At 47.0% G+C, this 23,656-nt stretch overlaps 2 protein-coding genes across 2 annotated transcripts in view; one reads left to right on the top strand and one right to left on the bottom strand.

Annotated features, from left to right (window-relative positions):
• Positions 1–479: 479 nt before the first annotated feature.
• On the bottom strand, positions 480–3,844 carry krt18a.1 (keratin 18a, tandem duplicate 1). The gene is made up of 8 exons (XM_085972755.1): positions 3,401–3,844; positions 2,949–3,031; positions 2,481–2,637; positions 1,891–2,055; positions 1,579–1,704; positions 1,143–1,363; positions 953–975; positions 480–695 (listed from the first exon to the last, which is right to left on the bottom strand). The coding sequence occupies exons 1-8, from the start codon at positions 3,791–3,793 to the stop codon at positions 592–594; spliced, it is 1,272 nt and encodes a 423-aa protein (XP_085828881.1). The 5' UTR covers positions 3,794–3,844; the 3' UTR covers positions 480–591.
• Positions 3,845–3,980: 136 nt separating this feature from the next.
• Positions 3,981–23,656, top strand: part of LOC147097022 (keratin, type II cytoskeletal 8-like) — a 33,680-nt gene continuing 14,004 nt past the window's right edge. The window contains exons 1-4 of the mRNA XM_085972754.1: positions 3,981–4,420; positions 6,279–6,487; positions 21,908–21,968; positions 23,136–23,231. Coding sequence (XP_085828880.1) covers positions 4,142–4,420; positions 6,279–6,487; positions 21,908–21,968; positions 23,136–23,231 — 645 coding nt within the window. The 5' untranslated portion in view covers positions 3,981–4,141. The remainder of the gene's footprint in view (positions 4,421–6,278; positions 6,488–21,907; positions 21,969–23,135; positions 23,232–23,656) is intronic.

Genomic DNA, 23,656 nt, shown 5'->3' with positions numbered 1-23,656 from the left:
AAGGAGCGCTCCTGACTGTCAGCTGCTCGCCTTCAGTTAGAACCTGCCTTCAGAGTCCACAACATGACAGATCCTGACTGGAGCAGAAGAGCCTGCTGCGGGAGTGGGAGCTATATGTTAATCCAGTGCACCCCTGCTGGGCAAGCCGGGAGCGCAGACTGTTTTTTAAATAAATTCCCATGGACCCATCGGCATATCACTTGCTTCTGCTATTGGGGTGGGAGGAGGCTCATGTGGGGCACAGACCAGTTGGGGCGAATGGCCTGTTTGTGCTGTACATTCGAGGTAATTCTATTGGGAGGGAATCAAAACAATGAGCTGGATTTGGTATATACACACACTATGGGTTGGACACTTCTGTTACACCTGATGAAGTTCTGCCTTTTTGCTTTTATTTACCTACTTATGTCAGTAGTTTTTGTCAAGATACCTTTGAAGATTATTTTCCTTCTGCCCTTTATTAAAAAGACAAGTCAAGATTGAAAGTGAAGCAGGATCTTTATTTTTGTAAGATTGAAAAAGCCAACAAACAGCAGACTATTACATTGCAACTAGAGATGATCTGTCATGGCAATTGTGGCTTCATGGCATTTAATTGATGTGGATTGCTTCACTCTCAGACACAACTTTGCCGTCAATGAGTTTCTGAGTAGTTGTTACTACCTTCTTGATAGTTTGTGATGCAACACCTGTTCCTGCAAATAAAGAGAATTGTGAGCAGTATGTTCACGCACAAGCTTAGCATGCGATAGATTTTCATCCTTGCTGCCTGGGTGGATCGCATGTCCTTTGTAGAATCCCCGATTCTCCTCCCATTCATGTCAATGGCATGTAAATCAGGCGGGTTCCGTAAGGGACTGATTACCACCTGGGCAGAGCAGGTGAAAATCTATCCCATGGCCTTTACAGTAGGAACACACAAGTTTCCTGGAAGCAATTAAAATGGTCTTACCTGAAGTTGACTCAACAAGTGTGCTGTAAAAATAAGGGAAAAAAGTCAGACATAATTCAATTTGCCCACAACAATTATACATATTTAACAAAGATGGCCAGGGGGGGAAATGGTCACCATTTTGCCATGGTCGTAACAATCTTTACTTTTTCAACACTTTCTACTGATGTTAAATGTAACCCCTGCTTACCTGATGTCTTCTCCATCTAGCAGACGTCTATATGTTACTATCTCAGCCTCGAGCTTCATCTTGATGTTCAGTAGCTCTTCATAGTCTCTGGCATGGACGTGCAATTCACTGTGGATCTTTCTCAAATCTGCCTCCAGCTTGGCAATAAGGCCGCTTAGATGCTGCAGCTCCATCTCGTACCTCAGTTCTGTATCTCGGAGTCTGCCTTCCAGCGAGTTTTTCTAGAACCAAAAAAAAAAATGCATCCAACAGTGCATCTTGGTGAATTTGAACCTGATGAATATATGACCATTGAACTAAATATCAATCAGTATTGCATTGAATGTCTGATTTTAGGCTTTGGTTAAATGACACTTATTAGAATGTAGCTCTGCACCGTCAAGGCTATCAAAAGTATATGCCAGAAGATTGAATTAAATATCTTGGGAATCCTCACCATGCTTAGAAGACTCTCTAGCTCAACCTCCAGAGACTGCATCTGGTGGCGCAGTTCCGTGACTTGTACCTTTGCGCCTTGCAGTGCATCGGTATTGTGCTGGAATTCAACTTTATAGCTCTCCATCTGCAATTAGAAGAAATGTAATTAAGAGCCAGTACTTTTCACAAACATTACCAGGTTCTAATATTTTGAGGTAACAGCGTAATCTTGCAAGCCTGTGTAGTTCTTTGTGCTTAGAATGTGCACTTTGAGATATCAGTGAAAGCATTATGTGGCGTTGTTCAGGTTTTTAAATGGCATTTCATTCACCTGGGTCTTGTACCAGTTCTCTGCGTCCTCTTTGTTTTTCTGTGCTACTTGCTCATATTGCGCCCTGATCTCAGCAATGATCGCACTCAGATCTGGACCGCGAGGAGAATCCACTTCAACCTGCACACTCGAGTCGCTGATCTGGGAGCGGAGAGCTCGGACTTCCTGTGGAAAGAAAACACACACATTTCCATTCCATCTTTACCAAACTGTCCACACCCGGCTTTATTTCTAGAATAGACGCAAAGGATGGGAGCGTTAAAATGCAGCTGGTAAAATACACATCTTACTTTAACTAGTCCATTTCCTCAACAGTGCCCCTTTACACATTATACTTCAACAACCCAGCTCCTGGAACCCAGCTCCTGCACAGTGCCCCATTATTCCTATTATTTCCCACGAGGAAATTACTTTTGTACCAACAATGGGTTTCCCACCAGTACATTGCACTCTCTTCAGTACTATGCCCCCTACAGTATCCTATAGACGGTCAGGTGCTGGTGAAGTCCAACACTTTCCACAACCCACACCCTGCTTTTGAAATCAGTCATTATTATCCAGAGAGCTCCCTGCTGCTCTGTGCAACTTACATCGTCATGGTTCTTTCGGATGTAGATGAGTTCCTCTTTCAGAGACTCGATCTCACTCTCCAGGTGGAGGCGGCCAATGTTGGTGTCGTCAATGAGTTTGCGCAGTCCATTGATGTCACTCTCCACAGACTGCCTGATGGTCAGCTCAGATTCCCACCTAGCGAGGAAAGACAACTGTGTTAAAGGAGCTGGAACTTTGAGACCTGACCTTGGTGTGGTTGGTTCGTTCACCTCAGTCAAGGGGGTTCAACACTGGCAACTTTCAGGACCACGAAAAAGGGGGGGGGGGGGTTGAAATCTCTAAATAAAAAAACTTTTGCATTGAATGCTGCGGTAGTGACATTGCTGTACTTAGTTTAATCATTGTATAACAGGATATGTGGATAGTAAACTCATCAGTTATTATTGCATATAAATGAAAGTCTGACTTGCTTTTCTGTATGTGTATGACAGAAAGAAAACACTCACTTCACTCTAAAGTCGTCAGCAGCCAATCGAGCATTATCGATCTGAAGTATCAAACGAGCGTTATCTATGGTCATATCATAGACCTAGAAAATTAAAAAAAATATATATGCATATTAAAATGATTTGCATCCCATACGTTAGCCAGCCAACCGTCCTTGCAAATGATTAAGGGCAATCTGTCTTGAAATTACTGGCGCAGAATGGGTTAATCTCTGTCTGCAAGAATATTTCTCTGCTCCTGCTGTAGTGGAGGAGTCAAACCCCTTTAAATACAACAATGAACCGTCCCTCCGTTGGTGGCCAGCGCTCAGCTTGAGGCTCGAGTCACACCAGCTGGAGACGCCCTGCCTACCCACTCACCCTTCCTTCCTGGCATGGTGGGCCAAGCACCCAGAGAGCCCCCCCAACTCAACCCACCCTTAATGGGTTTGCTGAGCTGCTAGAACGTGTACCTCTTTACGAACATCATTCAGCGGCTTCTCGTAGACACTCCAGTCACGGACGCTGGGTCCCCTGGCGTCCAGGTGCTCCTTGATCTGCAGCTCGATTTTGGTGTTGGCACACTCCAGGCTGCGCACCTTCTCCAGGTAGCTGGCCAGGCGGTCGTTCAGGTCTTGCATGGTCTCCTTCGCGCTGGAGACCCCCCCGACCCCCACGCCACCCATGGCGCCACCGCCGAAGTAGTTGGGCCGGGAGACGTTGGTGGAGACCCGGCTCACAGGTACCCTGTGGCCGAAGCCACCGACACTGCTGGCGCTGGACTGCAGAGGCATGGACCTCCGTAGGGACTGGCTATACACGGGGCCACCGTAAGATGACAGTGAGGAATAGCTTCTCCGATTCATGCTGGGGACAGAGATCCGTGAAGAAAACAAATTGAAAGCGCACAAAAAATCAATAATCAACTCGCGGGAAGTTTATAAACTTTATACCCTCCGGCCATCGCCGATTGGCCGAGAGATGCAGCCAATAACCGTGGCAAGTCACCACTGACTCAATTTCTGTCCAATGGGAGCGCCAGGGATTGGTATATACCACACACCAACTAACAGGAGCGCAAGAGCCTCGGGGCAAAAGACGCTTGGTAACTGGTTCTTATTTAACGTCTTCATCGCTTCCTTCCCAATTAAGCCAAAGCACGGCAAAGTTTTTTTTCCCCTCTGACAGTTAAAACAGAAAAGTTTTCGTGCACAATGTCCAGCCGTAGCTCGTACCGCACCGGCTCCCAGGCCAGGCAATTCAGCAGCCAGTCTTATACCCCTGGCTCGGCAATGCAACGGGCCATGAGTGCCCGCTCGACCAGGTTCCTGGGCGCAGTGGCTGGGCAGCGACTGAGTGCCGCCGTACCCGTGGGCACGATGTCCCTCGAGATCCCCCGCTTCGAGGATAGCCAAGCATTACAGGCGCTTCGCATCACCGAGAAGGACCAGATCAAAGGATTGAACAACCAGTTCGCCACTTTCATCGACAAGGTAAGCCAAAAATATCAAAAATTATAACGGGACCGTAAGCAAATACTCAACTCGACTGTAAAGTGTGGTTAAACTCGAGCAAGATATTAAACGGGAGAAGGATCAAACACAGCATGATAAAGCATTATTTGATATCGGTCTGGAAGCTCCGATTTAAACGGGTTATATTTGAGCCATTTCAGATTATTGTGTATATACATGTAAACTGGGGCTAGCCTGGGGCGAATGCACCTTGCACTGAACTGGAACAGTCCCAGGAGTCTCCTGTCGGCGACTAATAAAGCATTGACTCCGCAAGTTGGAGTTTAAAACAAAGTACTATTCTGCACTACATTTTAGTCAGATTATTTAATGTAATTCTCCTTTGCAAACTGCCCGTTATCTTGCAAAATTTGACAGGTCAGATTTAGAGATGAGGGTGAAATTAATATAATAAACCGGGGTAGGGTGGAGAATTAAGTCTTCGAGGCTGTGGGCTGGGATTCTGGGGCTGAGCTCCATTCCTTGTGAAATATAGTCAATTTTAGTTAGGCTACGTCACCTTTTATCTATTAACATTCGGGTCTTAAGGACTTTTTCCCCCCTGAGTAACATTTGAAATCCCTTAGTGTTAAATGAGACTTTATACTTTTACTCTACTTAGCCTACAATGCAAACAGGTGCATTTTTTAAAGTATCTATATTTTATAATTTGTTCTATTTTGGGAATAAAAGTTCCTGTGTACAGTAAGTGTGTTTAAAACCTTCGAGGTGACCGTGCAGTTTTAACCCCACAGCGCCAGGGACCCGGGTTCGAATCCGGCCTCGGGCGACTGTCTGTGTGGAGTTTGCACATTCTCCCCGTGTTTGCGTGGGTTTCCTCCGGGTGCTCCGGTTTCCTCCCACAGTCCAAAGATGTGCGGGTTAGGTTGATTGGCTATGATAAAATTGACCCTTAGTGTTAGGGGGATTAAATACGTGGGGTTACGGGGATCGGGTGGGATATGTGTCGGTGCAGGCTCGATGGGCCGAAATGGCCTCTATCTGCACTGTGGGGTTTCTGTGATTCTGTGATTTGCTTGTACATTTTGGTAGGAAGAATAGGGAGGTCACTTCTCACTTGGAGGGTCGAGTCTAGGTGGGGTAGAGGAACAAAGGGATATCGCAGTACAAATACACAAATCACAAAGTTGCGCCACAGGTTAGCAAGACCATTAAAAATGCAAACCAGGCACTAGGGTTTATTTCTGGAGGGATAGAATTGAAAAGTAGGGAAGTTATGCTAAACCTGTATCAAACCTTGGTTAGACCACACTTGGAGTACTGCGGACAGTTCTGGTCGCCATATTATAAAAAGAATATGGAAGCACTGGAGAGGGTGCAGAGAAGATTTACAAGGATGATACCAGAAATGCGAGGGTATACATATCAGGAAAGGATGAACAGGCTGGGTCTCTTTTCCCGGGGGGGCAGGGAAGGCTGAGGGGTGACCTAATAGAGGCCTTTAAAATTATGAAAAATTTTGATAGTGGATACAGAGAGAATGTTTCCACTTGTGGGGAAGAGCAAAACTAGAGGACATCAATACAAGATAGTCACCAAGAAATCCAATCGAGAATTCAGAAGAAACTTCTTTACCCAGAGAGTGGTGAGAATGTGGAACTCGCTGCCACAGGGAGTGGTTGAAGCGAATAGTATTGATGCATTTAAGTGGCGTTTAGATAAGCATATGAGGGAAAAGGGAATAGAGGGTTATGCTGATAGTTAGATGAGGAAAGACGGGAAGAGGCTCGAGTGGAGCATAAACGCCGGCATGGACTGGTTGGGCCGAATGGCCTGTTTCTGTGCTGTATATCCTATGTAATCCTGTGTGTTTCAGGTGCGGATACTGGAGCAACGCAACAAGCAGTTGGAAATGCACTGGAATCTGCTGCAGGAGAAAGATGTGCGCACTTCCAATATTGACAACGTGTTCCAGGCTTATTCCAACAACCTCAAGCAGCAGAACAATGCCTTGGCCCAGGAGAAAATGCGCCTGGTTGCCGACCTGGAAAGCATGCAAGCGTTGGTGGAAGACTACAAGACAAAGTATGTGGAGAAGTGTTCAAAAATGCCTGATCAAAGAATTTGAGAGAAGTTGAAATTCCTCTGTGTACTATTTTGTGCATAGTAAAAAATGGGCTAATGATTTAGTTGGATGAGAATATGCATTTATTTTAGCCAGAGAGTTTGACCAGTTTCGTCATGCCTCCCTTCACCTCTCCTCTCTGATACTCTGCCCTCCCAAATCCCTGCCCCAATCCTTCATTACTCTTCGACCTTCCTACTCTCCTGCTGCCGTCCCAGGCTTGACTCCCTCTTAGATAAGCCCACAGCTTCCCTCTGTGCCTCTCTTGGCATCCTACGAAGGGCCCATCGAGGCACTCATCGCTGCCGCCTTACGAGCAGCAACCCCAACTGTCCCATCCTACTCTCTCGCTGACCTTCCTGCCCAGTGTGCCCACTGGGGGCAAATCTTGCCAATCTCCTCCCCATCCAACTCATCCTCCCCCCCCACCCCAGTGCTGACCCTGTGGACGCTGGCAGTGAATCAGTTATCACCGACCCTCTCCGCATCTCCCTGCAGAATGTCCATTCACTTGGTTAAGGGGTGATGACACCTTACCCTTAAATGAAGCCTCCCTGCCTGGCTATATTGTCCACCACTTGCCCCGCTCAGACCGCCGTGGTGGCGGTGTGGCTCTCATCACCAAATCACACCTTGGTCTGTCCCCCTATTCCTCTGGCAGTTTCTCCTCCTTTGAGCATGTCACCCTATTCCACCCCTCTCACCTCTCATTTAAAATTCTTGTTCTCTACCACCCACCCAAGTACCATAAGTTTTATTACTGATATCTTCACTGTTTTCCTCCCTCAGCCTCTGTACTGAATGACTTCTCATCCTCGGTGATTTCAACCTCCATCTCAATTCATCACGCTCTCTCTCCTCTGAGTTCACTAGCCTCCTATCCTCCCTTAATCTCTCCCTCCATGTAAACTCCCCAACCCATATTCACGGCCACCCCCTCGACTTTGCCATCTCTCGTGGCCTTGCTACTCCCATCGTGTCAATTGCAGATAAGGCCATCTCTGACCATTTCCTCATATTGCTTTCAACCCACATCCCCCTTCCACCCCCCTGCCCCCACAACCCTACTTCTTTCTGTGTCCGCCCCTGGAAAAAACTCTCTCCCAACTCTTACAACTACACTTATGAAATCCCAACTGTCCAGCCTCTGGCCCTCCATTCACCATGACATTTCTGCAGCTACCGATCTGCTCAACCACACCCTCACCACTATCTTCGATGCCCTAGACCCTACTAAAACAATTACCCTCTCTCCCTGGCCGTTCCCCCTGGTACGGCCCTCATCTTCGCTCCCTTAACTCCAAGGGACGCAGACTCGAACGGATATGGCGGATAACTGGTTTAGCCATTCATCGCCAGATCTGGCTGGACCACATAAAGCACCATCAGGTCCTGCTCTCATCTGCCAAAATTGCTCACTATTCCAGAATCATTCTGGAATGCAAAGATAAACCCCGGCTCCTATTCTCCACTGCTAGCCATCTTCTTAAACCCCTCTCTCCTCCACCCTCACCTCCGATAACAAGTGTGAGGCGCTCATGGACTTCTTTGTCTCTAAGATTGAGACCATCTGTTCAGCTGCCTCTGCCACTTCCCTTCCTTCCCCTAGCCCACTGGACCAAACTTCCTCTAAGGTTCCCCCCTAGCCTAGCCCAGAACTTGCATCTTTCTCCAGTTTCTCTCCGATCTCCCCTCCTGACCTCTCCGCGCTAATCTTGTCCATGAGACCCACCTCCTGCTCCCTCAACCCTATTCCCACCAAACTGCTGACCACCCAACTTCCTTTTCTGGCTCCCATGTTAGCTGAAATTGTTAACAGTTCTCTCTCCTCAGGTACTGTCCCCTTCTCCCTCAAATCTGCTGTCAACAACCCTTGACCCTTCCATCCTTGCAAACTACCGCCCCATCTCCAACCTCCCTTTCCTCTCAAGCCCTTGAACATGTTGTTGCCTCCCAAATCCGTGTCCATCTTTCCCGCAATTCCATGTTTGAATCCCTCCAATCAGGTTTCCGCCCTTGCCACAATACCGAAACTGCTCTCGTCAAAGTCACAAATGACATCCTTTGTGACTGACAAAGGTAAACTATCCCTCCTCGTCCTTCTTGACTTGTCTGCAGCCTTTGACTCGGTTGACCACTCCATCCTTCTCCAACGCCTCTCCTCTGTCGTCCAGCTGGGTGGGACTGCACTCGCCTGGTTCCATTCTTATCTATCTAATTGTAGCCAGAGAATCACCTGCAACGGCTTCTCTTCCTACTCCCGCATCGTTACCCAAGGATCTATCCTTGGCCCCCTCCTATTTCTCATCTACATGCTGCCTCTTGGCGACATCATCCGAAAACACAGCGTCAGTTTCCACCTGTACGCTGACGACACCCAGCTCTACCTCACTACCACTTCTCTCGACCCCTCCACAGTCTCTAAATTGTCAGACTGCTTGTCCGACATACAGTTCTCGATGAGCAAAGATTTTCTCCAATTAAATATTGGGAAGACCGAAGCCATTGTTTTCGGTCCCCGCCACAAACTCCGTTCCCTAGCCACTGACTCCATCCCTCTCCCTAACATCTGTCTGAGGCTGAACCACACTGTTTGCAACCTTGGTGTCATATTTGACCCTGAAATGAGCTTCCGACCACATATCTGCGGCATAACTAAGACCGCCTATTTCCACCTCCGTAACATCGCCCGTCTCCGCCCCTGCCTCAGCTCATCCGCTGCTGAAACCCTCATCCAAGCCTTTGTTACCTCTAGACTTGACTATTCCAATGCACTCCTGGCTGGCCTCCCACATTCCACCTTGTTAAGTATGTGTATTGTATTGAACAATTAACACAAAGACTTAAACGTATAACTCAAACAGGTCTTTACTGGTTGGAGGTAGGGACTATACATAGGTCTTTACTTCATGCCCACAGGCGGGAACTGAGGGGAGATCAGTACCCACAGTACTATTTATACCCCTATGGCCAGGAGTGGTACTGCGTATCACTACGCCCAACAAGTAGTGCAGTCCTGTCCATAGGTTCAAAGTAGCACACATATTACATACACAACATTCCTCCCTTCCTAGCTTTACAGTCATCTCCCCATTTAACATAACGTAATAACATATATACATATATAACTTCAGGTTTACATAACAGAATAACATAGATACATAGATAACTTCATGTCAAAACAGATCACAGATTCAGTCTCTGCGGAAAACAGTTCACAGATTCAATCTCTGTGGTGGAGTCGGTTCACGTTGCTGGAGTGACTCATTCAATAGTCCTTCCATGGATTTAACAGTTTGAACTTCCGAACTGAATTGGCTCCGTTCGGAGGGACCACGTGTGTGATCTGGTAGAGGTAATAATGGTTCAGATGGGTCATCTTCTGTTTCGACTTTTCCTTTTCTGCTTCTTGGAGACTCTCTGGGCTCCACTGTCAGCTGCCAGCTGCATGCGCAGTTCCTCCTTCTCTCCCTCCTTTTTCCGTAGTAGAGCCACCTTCTCCCGATGTTCCGTAGACTTTCGGTGCTCCTCCATGATTTCTGTATGGTGGGAGTCGAAGTTACAAGTTGGGCAGGACAGGACATAGTAATATTCGGTGTCGTCCTGATCTAGGCCAGCGAGAGGGTCTTCTATTTCCTCCATACCCAGCTGGGCGTTAGCCAGCTTTTGTTCCAAGTCCAGACATCTTTCCTGAAGAGACTTCTTCATGCGTACCTCTTCATCCAGCTTTTTCTGGGCTTTCAGCAAGTCGTTTACTAATGACCTCATTTGAGATTTTACTACTTCAACTTCTTTTGGAGATTGATTGATCGGACTATTCAATCCCTCTACCGGAGCAGCTGTTTCAGCGGTCTGTTGTTCTACGTTGACGTGAGTCAGCGTACTTTTGGCATCCAAGGGCTGCTCTGTTGCAGTCATCTCAGTCTGTGTTGCCACCTCAGCTCTTCCAATAACCTTTGAGAGCTCCGAACCCCTTTCGTTTGAATATTGAAGTTCGTGTTCAAGTTTTTTCCATTTCAGAGTCCTGTCCTTCAGCATATGCAGGAGTTGGCTGACCGTTAACTCCTCTGACATCAGACGTTTTGTGTGCTCCTGCTCCATTTTCTCCATCAGCTGCTTCTGTTGTCTTTCCAGATTCTCCAACTCTATATCAAAGAACTCTTTCGTTGCATTCAACTCTTGCTCACAACGGCGAAGCATTTGTTCCAATTGCTGTTGTAGTTTGAAATGGAGTTGAGTTCGAGCCCGGTGTCCCTCAGAAATGGGCACATCAGTAGACTTGCCAGACTCAGAATCCACAGTTAAACTATGTTGTTGTTGCTCAGTGGAATTCTGTGCTGAAACTTTGTCTTTTGCACCTGAGTTGGGCTTACCATCATCCGTTCCAGAGTCTGGGCCGACTATCTTCACCGAGTTCTCACTCGTTATTGTTTGTAGGAAATGCCAGTCCATATTCATTTTCCTAATCCACTCCCGTCCTAGTAGTGGAGGACCTCCTTCAGATATCACATATAAGTCCATTATTTGACTGTCTTCGCCCTTGTGGACCACTGCAACCTCTATTTTCCCGATGGGGTACACTCTTTGCCCCGTGTATGTTTTCAATATAATCCCCGTATCCTGTAGGGGAATATGTTGGAATAACTTTCCGTAATCTTTCTTATTTATGACCGTCAATGCCGATCCAGTGTCCAATTCCAGTTTTACTTGGACTCCTTCTATCTGAAGAGTGACCCAAATTGTCTGGAGGTCTGCACCCTTACCAGCGTTGAGTACTCTTAAGCTAGCCAGTTCATTACAGCTTAAGCTAGCCAGTTCATTACTGCTAGCGTCTGAATCGGACTCCTGTTCGGTCACCTTGTGTACCTTTGCGTATTTTCCTTGCGGTGACTTCTTGTTGCTGGTCTTCTTCCCTGACCTGCATACTCTAGCTATATGTCCAAGCCTACCACAAGTTCTACATTCTTGGTTTTTAAACCAACACTGGTTCTGATCATGCGCTGTCTTTCCACAACGATAACATTTGCCAGAACTCACACCCAATTTGTGTGCACTGAGCTCCGGTGACCGTAGCTGCATTACTGCCGTGCCTCTCGCTGCGGCTTCGTATGCTGCTGCCATAGTGACCGCCTTCTCAAGCGTCAGCTCATTCTCCTCGAGCAGTCGCTTTTGTGTATCCTGTTTAAATAAACCACACACAAATTTGTCTCGAAGTGCCTCTGTCAGTCCCGTTCCAAACTGGCAATATTTCGCTAATTTACGCAATTCCAGCAAATAATCAGCATTGCTTTCATGCTGTAGCTGCCTTCTGTCGTAAAATTTAAATCGTTCCGCTAGCATCAGCGGCGTGGGGTTTAGATGATCTTTCAGGACAGTAACAATCTCATCGAACGTCTTATCCGCCGGTTCATCTGGTGATAACAGGTGTTTCAATTGCCCGTATGTCTTCGCACCCATTAAATTTAATAATGTTAGAGCTTTATCTTGGTCATGAATTTTATTGGCCTTACAATAATTTTTTACTCTTTCAACATATATGGCCCAATCTTCGAGGTCACTATCAAAGGTGCTAATATTCCCGTGTTTAGGCATTGTAGATTTGCAATTTCTCAGATTTTATTTTGTTTACTTGTTATCAAAGATGGCGGCTTCCCGCTCTTGCCGTCGTCCTCCGCCCACAAAATGGCGGTTTTCCCGCGCTTGGCGGTCTTCACCCGTCCCCCGACGCCGTCTCCCTTCAGCCCCCGAGTGCGGCCCTTATCTTTGGTTCCGATCGCTGGCCCGCGCTGCGCCTCGCACTTGAAGCGGCTCCCGGCCTCTGGCTCACCCGCTCGCGCGGCTCTTGCTCGCTCCCTCCCGGGCTCTGGCTTACCCGCTCGCGCGTTTCACCGCGGCTCTTATCAGGGATTGCGATCGCCCTTATCTTCTCCAACTTCCCCAGCCCTGTCTTTGCAGCCAACACTGCACGGCTTACCCCACCACCTAGGTTGAACAAGGAAACTGCAGAAAGACTTCTGTCAGTCGCTGGAAGCTGTCAGGATGTTTGCTGCACTCCAGTGCTCAGTCGCTGATGGAGGCTTCAGAGTCCTAAAGCCTGTCAATTCTAGTGGGGTGGTGATGTTTGAAACCTCTCTTCAACTGCCGCAGGGTAAGAACCTGACTCGTCGCCAGTGTTAAGTATGTGTATTGTATTGAACAATTAAAACAAAGACTTAAACGTATAACTCAAACAGGTCTTTACTGGTTGGAGGTAGGGACTATACATAGGTCTTTACTTCATGCCCACAGGCGGGAACTGAGGGGAGATCAGTACCCACAGTACTATTTATACCCCTATGGCCAGGAGTGGTACTGCGTATCACTACGCCCAACAAGTAGTGCAGTCCTGTCCATAGGTTCAAAGTAGCACACATATTACATACACAACACACCTTACGTAAACTTGTGGTCATCCAAAACTCGGCTGCCCGTGTCCTAACTCGCACCAAGTCCCGTTCACCCATCACCTCTGTGCTCGCTGACCTACACTGCCTCCCAGTTAAGCAGCACCTCGATTTCAAAATTCTCATCCTTGTTTTCAAATCCCTCTATGGCCTCGCCCCTCCCTATCTCTAATCTCCTTCAGCCCCACAACCCCCCCCCCCACCCCCCGAGGTATCTGCGCTCCTCTAATTCTGCCCCCTTGAGGATCCCTGATTATAATCGCTCAACCATTGGTGGCCGTGCCTTCTGTTGCCTCGGCCCTAAGCTCTGGAATTCCCTGCCTAAACCTCTCCGCCTCGCTACCTCTCTTTCCTCCTTTAAGACACTCCTTAAAACCAACCTCTTTGACCAAGCTTTTGGTCACCTGCCCTAATTTATCCTTATGTGGATCAGTGTCAATTTTTTTTGTCTTAAAATACTCCTGTGCAGCGCCTTGGGACGTTTTACTACATTAAAGGTGCTATATAAATACAAGTTGTTGTTGACTGCAGAATTCTGCCCTGAAATCATGCAGTGTAATATAAGTAATAAATGTCTGAACGTGTTCCCATGAAATCCCTCGGTATGCTATTTTAGCAAAGATGCTAACCATTTCTTAAAATAAGTGTAACACTTGTTTTAAAATAGGGGACAAGAGAATTGCATATGCATGTGTTAACACACTTATTGCCAATATCTCGCAGTGAGATTCCAAGGCTTGGGCACGGAATCTGTAGTGTAACTGCCGACGGAGACAACTCATCTGAGTGCAAATTGATTTCAGGGCCTTCAGTCACACGATCACTGTCATTAACACTGGGAATTTCCTCGGAGACTCTTCTGATTGGCCACTGGAACTGTGCCGGAAGATTGGCGGCAATGCCGTTCAGGCGGTGTAACCGGGGTTTCTGCTGTAGTTAAGGTGGTCAATCGGGAGAACCCCCACTTTCCTCACCCCTGCCGAGGAATTTCCCAGTGTAAGATTCTAACGCTGGTGAAGAGCCAATAGGACAGTCAGCTCTTTATTAACATTAAGAAATTCACCAGCATCGGGATGCCTGTGAGCTGTGTCAGCTGTTGCTCAGTGGGTAGCGCCCTCGCCTGAGTCAGAAGGTTGTGGGTTCAAGTCCCACTCCAGAGACTTGAGCACAAAAATCTAAGCTGACACGCCAGTGCGGTGCTGAGGGAGGGCTGCACTGTCGGAGGTGCCGTCTTTTGGATGAAACATTAAACCGAGACTCCCGTCTGCTCTCTTGGATGAACGTAAAAGATCCCATGGCACTATTTCGAAGAAGAGCAGGGGAGTTCGCCCCGGTATCCTGGCCAATATTTATCCCTCAATTAACATCACTAAAACAGATGATCTGGTCATTATCACATTGCTGTTTGTGGGAGCTTGCTGGGTGCAAATTGGCTGCCGCGTTTCCTACATTACAACAGTGAACACACTTCAAAAAGTACTTTATTGGGTATAAAGCGCTTTGGGACATCTGATCGTCGTGAAAGGCGCTATATAAATGCAAGTCTTTCTTTTTTCCGAGTTCTATCCCGTGTTTAAGTACAAGCAGAGGCACTCTGAGTAGAGACATGTCGATGACCTTTCGTTAGAAGAGCAGAGTTAACGTTTCATCGACCTAAAACGTTAACTCTGTTTCTCTCTCCACAGATGCTGCCTGACCTGCTGAGTATTTCCAGCATTTTCTGTTTTTTTATTTCCGATTCCCAGCAGCCGCAGTATTTTGCTTTTGTGTAGGGGTGTGGGACTAATTGGACAGCTTTCAAAGAGCCGGCACAGGCATGATGGGCTGAATAGCTGCCTTCGTGGTTTAAGATTCTATGATTCCATGATGGCACCATTGTTTTCGTAGCAGTATGAAAACCGGGGCTAGTGGAGCTGCCACGTCTGGCTTTGAACTGCAACAACTGTGCAGTGACTCCCCGATAGCCAATAGCAGAACTTTACTGGCTTAGTTCCCCTTCTTTGATTCACTTTGTAACTAGTTTGTCAGAGGAAGTATCTCGATGCTGATGACTTGCACAGTATTCTTTGCGTTTGAACAGTGAGTGCAAATGATTTGCCTTTTTGAAAAATCTATTATTTCAGAAACTATACAAAAAATGATTAAACCAAACTGAGCTCTACATTAATTTTTAGTTCTGGAAAGTGTATTTAGCTGAGGTGAGTCCAAAGAAACTGCAAACAAAGTATCCAGAGTTTTACAGTGTTATGTGCACAAAGCAAGGAGTTCTGTTAGTGAGAAAATATTGAGACTAAACATAATTAAAACTGAATTGGTAGCACAGGAAAGAAATATTATTGGAGATGGGCACTACTGTATCCCATGCATGTATAGGTGTCAGCGGGTAGCACTCGTGCCTCTGAGTCAGAAGCTCATGGGTTCAAGTCCCACTCCAGAGACTTGAGCACAAAAATCTAGGCTGACACTCCAGTGCGGTGCTGAGGGAGGTGCCGTCTTTGGGATGAGACGTTAAACCAAGTCTGCTCTCAGGTGGACGTAAAAGATCCCGTGGCACTATTTCAAAGAAGAGGAGCAGGAGCGTTTTCCCCGGTGTCCTGGCCAGTATTTATCCCTTAACCAACATCACCTAAAACAGATTATCTGGTCATTATCACATTGCTGTTTGTGGGATCATGCTGTGCGCAGACTGGCTGCTGCGTTTCCTACATTAAACAGTGACTGCACTTCAAAAAGTACTTCATTGGCTGTAAAGTGCTTTGGGTCGTTCTGAGGTCCTGAAAGGTGCCATAGAAATGCAAGTCTTCATGTATGCCTGGGACTCTCCGCTGCACAATCTTCAACCCTTCTGAGTGGCACGGACATAAATTTGGCTTGGGTGATAGCGAATTGGCAACCCCTTTTGCACTCCGCACCAATTTTATTTTCTGTTGAACTCGGTGGAAATGAGAATCTGGCGGAGTGCAATACGGGCTCCCGATTCACTATCGTCGGCTTTGCGCTTCCGCTCCAGACTGATTTTATACGCTGCCGTGTAACTCCACAGTATTCGCCCTAGATACTTTGTAAATGGAACAAGCCTTTGGCTCAGTGGTAGCAGTCCCACCTCTGAGGCAACAACAACAACTTGTATTTATAGAGTGCCTTTAATGTAGTAAAGCATCCCAAGGCGCTTCACAGGAGTTTTATAAGACAAAAAATTTGACACTGAGCCACATAAGGAGAAATTAGGGCAGGTGACCGAATGCTTGGTCAAAGAGGTAGGTTTTAAGGAGCATCTTAAAGGAGGAAAGAGAGGTAGTGAGGTGGAGAGGTTTAGGCAGGGAATTCCAGAGCTTAGGGCCTAGGCAACAGAAGGCACGGCCACCAATGGTTGAGCGATTAAAATTGGGGATGCTCAAGAGGGCAGAATTAGAGGAGCGCAGATATCGCGTGGGGGTTGGGGGGGGGGGTGCGCACACACTGAAGGAGATTAGAGTTAGGGAGGCAGAGGGTGAAGTGTTCAAGCCTGCGCCAGACAGTGAGTGGAGACTGGAATATGGTCTCAATACTGGGGTGTGACCACTGGCTCCGTGGTATTATTCTCGCCTGAGTCAGAAGGGTTAGGCTAAGGCTCCAGCAGCCCGAGTGAGCGGAGTCCAGATCAAAGGTCGGTGGAGCTCTTTAGCCTTGGTTGTAGCACGCCTCAAGATATTTCAAAGATAAAAACCATGCGGAAGGCAACAGGAAACCACCTCGGCTACTCTTCCCTAGTAAGTGGTCCAAACATCTCGTGTGACACTTGAATTAGGACCCGCCCTAGGGGCAGAACACAATGGATAGGCTGACTCTGCAAACCGTATTCTTATTGCACCATTACTGCCAGTATAACTTCAGTATAAGAAAGCGCCTTTTGTGACCTCAAAGCCATGAAGCACTTTGGAAGTGTAGTCACTGTTGTGATGTGGGAAACGTGGCAGCCAATTTTTGCACAGCAAGCTCCCACAAACAGCAATGTGATAATGGCCAGATAATCTGTTTTAGTGATGTTGATTGAGGAATAAATGTTGGCCCAGGACACTGGGAGAAGCAGCAACTAATAGGAGAAAGTTTGTGAAAAATTTCTAGACAATTTCCCTTCCTGATATTAACATATTACTGGTAAAGTTACATATAAATTGCTTGCAATGCTTTACTTTAATCCTTGTACAGTTAATTCTGTTAGCTACAAGTCTGGGCTAGTTGACACTTATGTTTCACTTGACATACTAATTCCTCCTGACATATGATAGGATTCCACTGTTCTAACCAATTCACGAAAGAACTTGCATTTATATACTGCCTTTCACACTTGAAGGATGTACCCAAGTGCTTCACTGCAAATTAAGTACTTTTTTGAAGTGTAGTCACTGTTGTCATGTAAAGAAATGCAGCAACTAATTTGCACAACCAAACCTGTGTAATCCTACTATTAACCAGCAAAGGTTTGAAGAGCTGAGCCTCTCTTGATAACTCAGACACTTCAATACATTGCACAGTGCAGATCGAAGCCATACAGACCATTAGGTCCCCGGATTCAATTCTCAAATCTGTGCTGAGTTAGCTGACCTCTGCCAGGATGGTGACTGCGATACTATGAAAAGCCTGGGCTAGGGAGGCAGGAAAAAAATCAGCCAAGGTTCCCAACCCTGATTGCCATCTAGTGAACACTTTGCTCATGTAGAGTTAAAACCCCAAAATGGACTGGATGGGCCGAATGGCCTGTTTGCGTGTTGAAATTCTGTACAACATTATAGGACAAGTGTGTGGGTAAGGATGAGGGCAGAATCGAGCTTGGCTGTGGTTCTTGCCAGATCAAGTAGTCTGCCCACACTCCCTGCCTAGGTTCAGAGGTGAAGAATGGCCACTTGGATGAGATACTGGAGGGCAACTGATCGAACTGCACCCCAGCATGAGTCAGCAGAGAAGGTGGCAGTAGAGAGCTTCGTTTGACTGTCAATTTGTTGTTCAACTTGGGAGAAACATATGGGGCTAACTTGAACCTAACCCGTCCAGCGAGAAACTGACGGTATCAGATCGGCCGCCCGTTTGACACCCGCCCGATTTTATTTTCTACTGTCTTTATCTATCTGATCCCATCTGTTTCCCGCTGGGTGAGTTGGGGTTAAAATAACCCCCCATAATTTCTGTGTAGAAGACCTGAAGTGCTTTTAAGCTTCTTGCAGATCCTTTGCTGTTAATGAGTTTGTTCACCCTCCCCACCTGAAAGCAGTGACTCCTACTGGGAGTGCAGCTCTTACCTCTGGCACCTTCCCCAAGCGGTCATTCTTCATGCGTCAGCCTAGCTCGTGAGTGTTGACTGACTATCTGCCTGGAGCGGGACACCAGTGCTGTTTGATCCTATCCCTGCCCTTTCTGTACACGGGCACTTTACAACAGGAGCCACTGTATGGTAATCAGGTGGAGGAACTCTGGCTGATTATTCCTGTTCCATAGTCCTGGGGTTGCTGAGGCAAATTGCAACAGTCCCATTACCAGTTCAGCTGAGAGCAGCTCGCTATGGACAGATAGAAATCGAACCTGGGAACTTCCTGCATTGTTTTGGCCCCGTACCACACCACACAGTCTATAATCATTTTTTAAAAATTATAATTTCACTTAACATTGCTTCCTGTATCAACACTCTTGAAAGGAGGACTCTGAGCTGGCAGAAAGTTAGTTTCAACAGTTCAGCTATATTCCAGCACACCTGTCTAGGTGCACCTGTACACCCTGAGAAACAGCTTTGAAATTTTTCCCCATCAATAGGCCACTACCCCAAAGTGCAGGCAGAGCCATTTACTTCAGTATATCTGCAGCCAGTCCTATTCGACCCAGTGGCAGACATCAAATGCTTTATTTTTTCTCTGGGAGCACACAGGCCAATGGATTTGCATAAAAAGTTCTTTGCTATTTTAATGCACTTTAAACCCTCCTGTTTAAAACAAATGAGGGACGATTTTAACTGTGTAAACGGGATGGTAGCGGCCCGAAAATGCTGTTGGGTCACTTACTGCCACATGTATGCTGGTGCCCCAGCCGCCGCCATCTTGGGTAGGGTCCTCAGATGGGCATTTGGAGTGCCCGCCTGTTTCGAGTGGAAGGCCACTTGTAATTTGTACATCGGACTCGCTGATTGTAATTTTGAGGTGAAAATGGGCAGAGCGTGTGTGGAGCAAGCTCTGCCCATTTGTACCAGGCATTGAGCGGCCTAACCAGTGGTCCTTAAAGGGAGAAGCAGCTAACCAAAAGCTTGGTCAAAGAGGTTTTAAGGAGTGTCTTAAAGAAGGCAAGTGAAGTAGAGAGATTCAGGGATCTCTGGTCAATCTCAGCATAAATCTTAATAGCCTCACCCCTCCTCTTCCTCCTCTCCTGGGCCATATTTAAACTATGGGAATTGGCAGACTGGAATGCCCCTTTAAGGAAATAAAAATTCCCAAATCACTTTATCTCCAATGCCTGATAAAGAAAAGAATGCTGATCTATGTGATTTCCTGTACGGTCACTTATTAACTGATTGTGTAGCTGACATCAGCTTAGTGGTTTTTATACGTGAAACGGTGGGTTTCCACAAAAATGATAGAAAGCAGATTTAAAGTTTAACACTCCTTCCTACAAGGTAGAAGTCCTTCTTTTTCAATTTTCTTCCTCCTGTCCCAAAGGCTGAGATACGGTGCCACTGGCACTAGTATCTCACTCAAGTGGCTATTCTCCATGGGCAAGCCTAGACAGTGAGTGAGTGTCAGCAATCTGTTTAACTATGGGATGGTGGGGCCTCCTCGTCCAGTTCGGGCCTCATCCTGTACTTGCCAGATGTCCATACACATCTGCGTTCTGGCAGGAATAGTGATCAGGAGGGGGAACTTCGAGGTGTTGCCAGACCAGGAGCCAATGTAGGTCAGCGAGCACGGGGGTGATGTGTGAATGAGACTTGGTGCCAGTATGATTCCTTCCACTGCCCAGCCAAGGTTAGCTAATTTGGCACAGACCAAGCATTGAAAGCAAGAGCTGGTCTGCATGGCTGAGTTTCAAAATGGTGCGCAAGAGCTATTATATATGTTTGCTATTTCTTATCTAGTAGGCCAAGTACGTTAGTGAACAATCCCTCCCTAAACTTATCTTCTCCTTTAGAACAATAATTTTAATGATTGCATTTGCTGATGGAAAAAGAACTTATGATCCCAGGAACTGGCAAAGTGCTTTACAACCAATTAATTACTTTGAAAGGCAGTTACTGTTTTATAGGCAAATTGCAGCCAATTTGTGCACAGCAAAGTCTCTCGGACCATGAGCTGAATGACCAGTTAATCTGTTTGCCCCTCCCTATCTCTGTAATCTCCTCCAGCCCCACAATCCTTTGTGATATCTACACTCCTCTAATTCTGGTCTCTTGAGCATCCCCGACTTGAATCGCTCCACCATTGGCTCTGGCGTTCCCTCCCTAAACCTCTCTGTCCTCCTTAAAACCTATCTCTTTGACCAAGCTTTTGGTCATCTGCCCCAATATCTCCTTGGGTGGCTCGGTGTCAAATTTGGTTTTGTAACACTCCTGTGAAGCCGCCATGGAACATTTTACTATGTTAAAGGTGCTATATAAATACAAGTTGTTGTGATATTGATTGAGTGATGAATATTGGCCAGGACACGAGGGAGAACTCCCCTGCTCTTCGAAATAGTGCCGTGGGATTTTTTTGTGTCCACCTGAGAGCAGATTGGAACTCGGTTTAACATCTCGTCTGAAAGATGGCACCTCCGACAGTGCAGCACTCCCTCAGTACTGCAATGGGAGTGTCAGACTAGATTTTTATGCTCACGTCTCTGGAGCGGGACTTGGACCCACAGCCTTCTGACCCAGAGGCGAGAGTGCTACCCACTGAGCCACAGCTGACACGCCACCATACATTTCCCGAACCCCCACATGGGGTGCTATGGCCATGGACTGGTTGGCCCCATTAACATTGCGCTGAACAACTGCATTAAAACTGTGCACAAAGGAATTTTGTGACCATGTTGACCATTACGCTACCAAAAGAATTCAAACCCCCAAGGCACGTAAACAAGCAAAAAAAAAAAAAACAAGCAGCACAGTGCGACTTGATAACAGTAACATAAAGCGCCACTAAAGTAGCCATGTAACTAATGACTCCTGGTTAGTAGCCCAGTGTCACTTGGTAACTTTTTTTCTTTCCATAGCTCACCAAGTACTGTTGTTTTCCATATGTACAAGTCCTGGCACTTCAGCATGCCCCCAGAAAAGTTTACATTTTATAACAGTGAATTCCAAAGTCTAAAGGGCTGATTCCAAAGGGTGAATAAGTGATCTGTTAACTTTCTGCAGACTGTATTAATTTATCATTAACTAGCCCTGACTAATACTTGTGTAAAAACATGGACATAGAGGGCTTGACAGGGTAGATGCAGGGAGGATGTTTCCCCCTGGCTGGGAAGTCTAGAACCAGGGGTCACAGTCTCAGAATAAGGGGTCGGCCATTTAGGACTGAGATGAGGCGAAATTTCTTCACTCAGAGGGTGGTGAATTTTTGGAATTCTCTACCCCAGAGGGCTGTGGAGGCTCAGTCGTTGAGTATATTCAAGGCTGAGATCGATAGATTGTTGGACTCTTGCCAGGGGAAGTGAAGAATTGCATGTTGGAGGGCTACAGCCCAGAGTGCAGGACACCAGTGAGGTTGGACAGAGCGGGGAACAAATCGTGAAGTAGTCGCTTGGATTTTAAGACCCTGAAGCTGGTAGGAGGGTATTACCCATCTGTGCACTTGATAACTGTGCTTTCATAAGTGATGTTTAGACATGGTTAATGATTACTTGAGGTTTTATTGAGAAATACTCCACAGTTGATAATGTGGAAATTCTACATACAGCTCTTCCCTGTAAATCATGTATTCTGATTTTTTTGTTCTGAAGGTATGAAGATGAAATCAACTTGCGTACGGAGAGGGAGAACGAATTTGTAATGATCAAGAAGGTGGGTTCAAGCTCAGACTCAATCCCATTGGAAAATACCGGGCATCTCCGCCGGTTCAGTGGGTAATGCACTGTCCGGTATGGAGCTGAGCCATATTACAGACTAGGAGGCCCTAGGCTTGATCTCCAGTTTGTGCAGAGTTAGCTGATCTTAGCCAGCGTGACAGTCAGGTGCTGCAATGGTACTCTGCACAGTCTGTGCTTGGCAGGGGGGAAAATCGGCTGCAGTCGCCGGGCCGCTGATTCCTCCTGGCTATTGTGTGTATGCGGCAATTGCGTGGCGACCTGATTGAGATCGTCTATAGTTTCGCACCGTCCCCCACCCCCCACCCGCTCCACAGTTGAAAGCCCGCTGACACTTGGGCATGATTTTCAGGTGGCATTTCAGCAGGTGGGTGCAGAAGGTGGGGTGGGGACCCTTTACACTGGGTCCCCATCCATTTCTAGGTTCAGATTTTCCTGGCATCAGCTGTGCTGATGCCGAAAGTGCCTCCCCAAATGTGTGCTTAAGTGAGGTGGCAATAATGGTGTGGCATCAGATTTCATTGCCCCCTCAGATATGAGGGATGTAACTTGTGCCTCATCATAGCAGATATATCCAACTCTGCTAGGTGATGGGAAATGTGAAAGAAGCTTCAGTGGGCACAGCAGGCACTTTCATGGAGAGGGAGAGAGGTGGAATTTGCATTTTGAGTCAAGACCACTGTTCAGTGAATAATGGAGATCTTGCCTGGGCATTGGCTATCCTGCCGCCATTTCCCATATGCCTGCCTCACCTCCCCACCCCCCCGCCTCCCACCCTGGGACAAGCTTCCAATCACTGTTGGCAATGCCGCCAGGAACCTGCCGAAAACATTTAAATTAAACTGACCCCAGAATGTTCACTGGGGTCTGTGCCAAGCCTGTTGGCCAGGCGTGTATCCTGCCATGCCACACTTGTGCCAATGAAGAAAATCTAAGCTTATACGTAAAGAATTGTCACTTTGCCAAGGTACTGGAAGTGTCTGGCGATCATGGAACTGGTACCCAATAAGGGTGAGCGTCTTCAGGAGAGATGGGATGGAAATTGGAGGAGGAAAAAGAAAAACAATGGAGACCATTCAAAATTCCTCCTGCTGTCCCTGTGTAACTCGTGTACTTTATGATTATCTCTTTCTTTGCCTTGTAGGATGTTGATGAAAGCTATCTCAACAAGGTGGAGCTGGAGGCTAAGCTTGAGAGCCTTACTGATGAGATCAATTTCCTGAAGGACATATTTGATGAGGTAATGAATAAATTGTGTTGTGTAATGTAAGGACACGGAGTTGTCACGAAGAACTCCTAGTTTTCCACAAGTAAACATGGGGCCAGACTTGGAGGGAGAGGAAGCTGCGATAAGGCCCTCTCCTCCACTAGGGGAACACTGGGCCTTTACTGCCATTTCTCAAGGTCTACCACCATCTTCCACATGGTGGCCCAGGGAAATGGTGGTAAGTGGGGCACATATGGGAGGGAAATCCTCTTGGGGACTCTGTTCCTGCCCTCACTACTGCCATTCTCATGCAGTGGGCAGGGAAGGAGTGGCCAGTGGCAGTCTTGGTGGGGACAGGAGGGAAGGAAAATCCCAGTCGGGGTGATGAAGCGGTGACTGGCCTCACCATCCGAATTTTCCCTCATTCTCTGCTGTGATTTCCCCCCCAACCCAGAGTC

Source organism: Somniosus microcephalus, chromosome 33 (assembly GCF_052327205.1).
Source record: "Somniosus microcephalus isolate GS21.2 chromosome 33, FLI_Smic_1.0, whole genome shotgun sequence".
Classification (NCBI taxonomy): Eukaryota; Metazoa; Chordata; class Chondrichthyes; order Squaliformes; family Somniosidae; genus Somniosus; species Somniosus microcephalus.
Note: the sequence above shows the minus strand (reverse complement) of the source record. Positions and strands in the feature narration are given on the sequence as shown.

Coding starts and splice junctions, on each gene's coding strand:
- krt18a.1 (XM_085972755.1), bottom strand. CDS start 3,793: ATGAATCGGAGAAGCTATTCCTCACTGTCATCTTACGGTGGCCCCGTG. Junction 2,638..2,948: donor GCTGACGACTTTAGAGTGAA/GTGAGTGTTTTC, acceptor TTTCCTCGCTAG/GTGGGAATCTGAGCTGACCA. Junction 696..952: donor ACTTGTTGAGTCAACTTCAG/GTAAGACCATTT, acceptor CTTTATTTGCAG/GAACAGGTGTTGCATCACAA.